The following is a 5,491-nucleotide window of genomic DNA, read 5'->3' as shown; positions in this document are numbered from 1 at the left end:
GCAATCTACTTCCGTAGTGATACTGCCTTGGAAACCCAAGGAGGGGTCACTATGAGTCGGGTCCAACTCGACGGCACATAACAACAACAACAACAACATAGTGTATATATGGCAAGCTGAGTCCAATTCCATGCCCCCAGACTACCCCAGTCTTAGCAGTGTTTTTGAAATCAATGGGTCCATTCTCAAATAAGTCTATATACAGAAGATTCTATTACAGTCTAGAAAAGCTGCTTTCTCTGCCTAAACTGGGTCTATTATTGCCTATTTTATTTCTAAGTCTCGATTCCTGCTAATAATACCTCTGCCTGGAATGTTCTTTCAAGATTCTCAATTTTCAGCTGTATAAATCCTATTCATTGCTTAAGCTTCAGTTTAAATGTTCTAATAAAATTTTCTACCCTAAAAATGAGATCTTGCCTGCTTTTGATCAAATAGAGGATCATTACACATCCCCTTTTGCTTCTGAAGGCCTAAAGTACTTCATTCATATGTCTCTGATGACAGTGGCCTCAAGGTCAATTGTATTATTGTGCATTTGTCTCATTTTATTTCCCCTATATGTTCCTCTACCCACAAGCCACTCCTCGGAAGGAAGATGGGGCGATCTACTTCCGTGGTGATAATGCCTCAGAAACCCAAGGAGGGGTCGCTATGAGTCAGGTCTGACTCGACGGCACATAACAACAACAACAATATATGTTCCTCTAGGAGCTCTAGTAGCATAGTGACTAAGACACTTGACTGCTAACTAGAAGACTGGCAGTTCAAACCCACCAGCCACTCCTCGGAAGGAAGGTTGGGCAATCCTACTTCCGTAGTGATACTGCCTCGGAAGCCCAAGGAGGGGTCGCTATGAGTCGGGGCTGACTCGATGGCAAACAACAACAACAACAACAACAACAGTACCCCTCTGGCTGACAATTCTATCAATATTTCTTAGAGAAAGAATAAATATGAGAAACACTTGCCTTGTCTTCTGAAGTACTGATTCTCCTTGTCAAGAAGTACCTTCAGCTGCTGGCAGGTGGAGTGCATGGTCCCTGCGGTGTGCTCCAACAGTTGGTGAAGGGTTCCACTGAGTTCTTGACCCAGAAAGACCACTGTGGCTAGCCAAGTGACCCCACCATCGTCCTCATAAAAGTCATTGCCTAGGAGGGTCTGCGTTAGCATCAGGTTTTGTCTCCAAATTTGCTTCAATATATGGCCTAGTTTACCTGAACCCATGTTTTCTGTATCCATTTTAAGCTCCAAACTTGATATGCTTTTCTCTTGCCAGCAGAACCTAAAGTTTTAACAAATTCAAACTTGGCTATAGTTATTTCTCCTAAAATCTAGGAGATGATCCAAGTCGTCTAGCCAAGCGCTTTCCCACAACATAATAGTTTATTCAGCTTGTTTTTGACCAGTGAAAAGTTACTAGGTGACCAAAGGAGGGGCGTTTCTGCACCCAGGCGCCACTGTGTACAGAACAGATTAATCATAGGAACAGAGTTAGTTCACACAATCCCACAAATTTGATATACTTTGAAAGTATATTACAAATTTAATTTACTTTGGAAGTCCCAGATATTTTTCAGTTTTGAGAAACAAAATATGAATTCTATGGCAGGACAAGAAGATTACTAATCAAAGTAAACTTTTAATTTTATTGTTTAAACAATAATTTAAATAAGATCCTTATGTGATGTTGATAAATACTTACATATAAAATGATGTGGTATCTGGGATTTGTTTCAAAATAATCTAGGACTTGAAGAGTAGGATACAGTTGAAAAGGTGGCTTAGTGCCAAAGGCATTTGACAGCTAACCAGAACCAGAAGGCTGGCAGTACAAACCCACCAGCCACTCCTCAGAAGGAAGATTGGGCAATCTACTTCTATAGAGATACTGCTTTGGAAACCCATGGAGGGGTCACTATGAGTTGGAACAGACTCAATGACAGTGAGGTTTTTTTTTGTTTTTTCTGTTTTTTAATAATAAATTAATAATTTTTGAAGCTGGATATGGTTACATATGGGTCTTTATAATTCTTTGAACTTTATATATACATTTTTTTTTTGTTCTGTTTGAATGACTACCTTTGTCTGTGTACAAGTTCCACTTGAGCACAAGTGTTCTGTAATTCTCATTCTTCCCAATGTTATCCATTATTTTTTATGATCCACATGGTTGAATGCTTTGCATAGTCAATAAAACACAGATAAACATTTTTCTGGTATTCTTTGCTTTCAGCCAAGATCAACCTGACATAAGCAATGATATCCTTCCTCCCATGTCCTCTTCTGAATCAGGCTTGAATTTCTGGTAGTTCTCTGCAACCAGTTTTGAATTATCTTTGGCAAAATTTTACTTTAATATGAATGAGATTGTTCAATACTTTCCACATTCTCTTGCATCACCTTACTTTGGAATGGGCACAGATATGAATTTCTTTCTGTCAGTGGCCAGGTAGCTGTCTGCCAAATTTCTTGTCATAGAGGACTGAGCACTTCCAGTGTTGCATGCATTTGTTGAAACATCTCAATCAGTGTTCCATCAATTCCTAGAGCCTTGTTTTTTGCCAAGGAGTTCTAGTGGCATGGTGCTTAAAAGTATTCAAGTGTTTTTGGTCAGCTGTTCAAATGCACCTGCAACTCCATAGAAGAAAGATGAGGCAGTCTGCTTCTGCGAAGATTTACAGCCCTGGAAACCCTATGGGGCAGTTCTAATCTGTCCTTTATAGTCACTATGAGACAGAATCCACTTGATGGCAGTGGATTTTTTTTTGGGGGGGGGGGGTTCATTTTTCACCAATGCCTGAAGTGCAGTTTGCACTTCTTCCTGCAACACTATCAGTTCTTGATCATATGCTACCTACTGTAATGGTTGAAAGTCAATTCTTTTTGGTACAGTGACTGTGCATTCCTTCCATCTTCTTTTGATTTTTCCTGGATCATTCAATATTTTTCCCATAATCCTTCAATATTGCAACTCAGAGCTTGATTTTTTTTCTTCTTCTTTCAGCTTGAGAAATGCTGAGCATGTTCTTCCCTTTTGGTTTTCTAACTCCAGGTGTTTGCATATGTCTCTTAATGCCACAGGACAGAGTAGAACTGCTTCATAGGGTCTCCAAAGCTGCATATTTTTCAGAAGTAGACTGCCACATGGTTATTCCTCAGGTCAGCAGATGGGTTCAAATTGTAACCTTTAGGCTAGCAGCCAAGTGCTTAACCACTGTGTCACCAGGCCTTATTTTACTATTGGTTAAACCAAACCAACTCACTGCCGTTGAGGCAGATCCAACTCATAGTGACCCCTCCTTGGGTTTCTGAGATGGTATCACCATGGAAATAGATTGCCCAACCCATTGCCTAACTCCTTCTGAGGAGTGGCTGGTGGGTTTGAACCACCAGCCTTCTGGTTAGCAGGTACGTATAATTAATAATTTCTTATATGGAAAGTCTGCAGTGAGAGTGAGACACACAGTGGGACTCTTTACTGTCTGAAAATTTCTAATTGGATAAAATACTCTTCACTAAAAGAAAACCAACCTCAACAGTGGCTTTCTCTGAACTTGGAAGAAGTGTCTATCATGCATAATTAAAATCCTAATACATTAAGTTTTCACCACTGCTGCCCTCACAGTCAATACATTGTGTATGGGACCTCTGCAATACAGCCTTTGATCCTGGGGTCCTGGAAGTGTGGAGAAGAACAAGAACAACCTGCTTCCTCCGTTCCAACCCCCCTTTGCTAACATCGGAGAACACAGCATCAGAAGAAAGGGGCAGTACATTCCAGACAAGCTCATGTTCTCTCAGATGTACTGGAATGAAATAAAAGCTTTCCAGAGCGGAGCCAGAATGCTTTATCTGGAATGCATTGTGTTATCGCATCTTGAGCACTGGGGCTCTTAAAGCTACACTCCTGGCACTTGGAAGACTACATGGGGGAAAAACAAACCTGGTCAAGAAACAATGAATGCCACAGGCATAAACACTGCCCAAGCTGTCTCTGTTTTGAAAAGTCTAAGGGAAAGGAAGAGAGCAATACGGAACGATGGGTTTTCTTCTCTACCAGAAATTTTATTTTTCAGTAAACAGAGGAAAACTGGATTAATTTTTCCACTTCTAATTTGTGAGTCTATATCACATTATGTGTTACATTGTTTTAATCTTTTCAGTTTCCTCTACTGAAGACTTTCTGGTTCAATTTTATTTTTCTGTAATAACTGAAATTTATGTGTCATTCTCAACAATTTTTTTTTAATGAAAATGTACATATGGCTTTAACTCAGTTCCAATTCTGTAAACATTATATCACATTTATTTTGCACCAGGTATTATCTAAGTGCTGAGAAGAGTGCCCTTTAGGACTTGAGAGGGAGTCAGACAAAAATAGATTCTTAAAATACAACTGAGACTGTACTGAGAGTGATAGCAGTGACAAAAACAAAAAGTATCATTAAAGTGTTGTGGAGTGAAACATTCATTCTGATTAGTGGTCTTGGAGAGGTTTTAATTAGGAGCTAAAAGAAGAGCTGAATTCAAGCAGACTAGAAAAGAGAAAACAGGAACCTTCCATCATATGAAAAAAATATGATCAAAGGCACTGAGGCATGAGATTACACAGTGTGAATCAGAAATGGGAAAGCATGGCTTTAGAGTCATGGTTGTTGTTGTTCGGTGTCTTTGAATCAGTTCTAATTCATAGTGACCCTATATGAAACAAAATGAAACAGTTCTCGGTTCTGTGCCATCCTCACAATAGTAGGTATGCTTGACCCCATTGCTGCAGCCAGTGCCAATCCATCTTGCTGAGGGTCTTCCTCTTTTCCATTGACTCTTTACTTTACCAAGCATGATGTCCTTCTTCGTGGATTGGTCAGTCCTGATACCATGTCCATAGGGGGTGAAATGAAGTCACACCATCTTCACTTCAAAGGAACATTCTGGTTGTACTTCTTCCAAGACAGATTTGTTCCTTCTGGCAGTCCATGGTATATGTAATATTCTTCACCGCCACTACAATCCAAATGCGTTAATTCACCTTCAGTTTTCCATTTTCATTGATAACTTTAGAGTAAAGTTTAGTTAATGCATCTAGGGAAGTGGCAGAAGATGAGTCTAGTAATGGTAAAGAGTCGAGAGGAGAATTGAGAACTTTATTTTACAGACAATAGGGAGGCATCCATGCTGCAGGACGGCAGATGGGCAGATGGGCAAGGTACAAGAGTTAGAGGCTTGGAGACCAGAGCAGTAGCCAAGCAGGAAGAGAAAAGTTGTTGCTTGAAAGGGGATTTGAAGTAGAGTAGATGGAAATTAACAAACCATTAGAGACAGGGAGAGGACTGGAAAGCATTCATTCATTCATTTATACAAGGAAAATTGATTATGTTAGGAAATAGAGCACTAGATTTGATAGGTTCGATCAATCAATTTGATTGATTTTGGACTGAGTTTGAAATATCTAAAGACAATTCCTTGGGATGTGTTAAAATTTTAAAAG

General features: G+C 39.7%; 1 protein-coding gene across 1 annotated transcript in view; it reads right to left on the bottom strand.

Annotated features, from left to right (window-relative positions):
• DTHD1 (death domain containing 1) overlaps nt 1–1,242 on the bottom strand; it is a 146,376-nt gene extending 145,134 nt beyond the window's left edge. The window contains exon 1 of the mRNA XM_007955551.2: nt 972–1,242. Within this exon, the coding sequence (XP_007953742.2) occupies nt 972–1,242 (271 nt within the window). The remainder of the gene's footprint in view (nt 1–971) is intronic.
• Nucleotides 1,243–5,491: the final 4,249 nt, after the last annotated feature.

This window comes from Orycteropus afer, unplaced genomic scaffold, assembly GCF_000298275.1.
Source record: "Orycteropus afer afer isolate SDZICR_OR568_19922 unplaced genomic scaffold, OryAfe1.0 scaffold00509, whole genome shotgun sequence".
NCBI classification, from domain to species: domain Eukaryota; kingdom Metazoa; phylum Chordata; class Mammalia; order Tubulidentata; family Orycteropodidae; genus Orycteropus; species Orycteropus afer.
The sequence above is the reverse complement of the archived record's forward strand: the minus strand, read 5'-3'. Positions and strand labels throughout refer to the sequence as shown.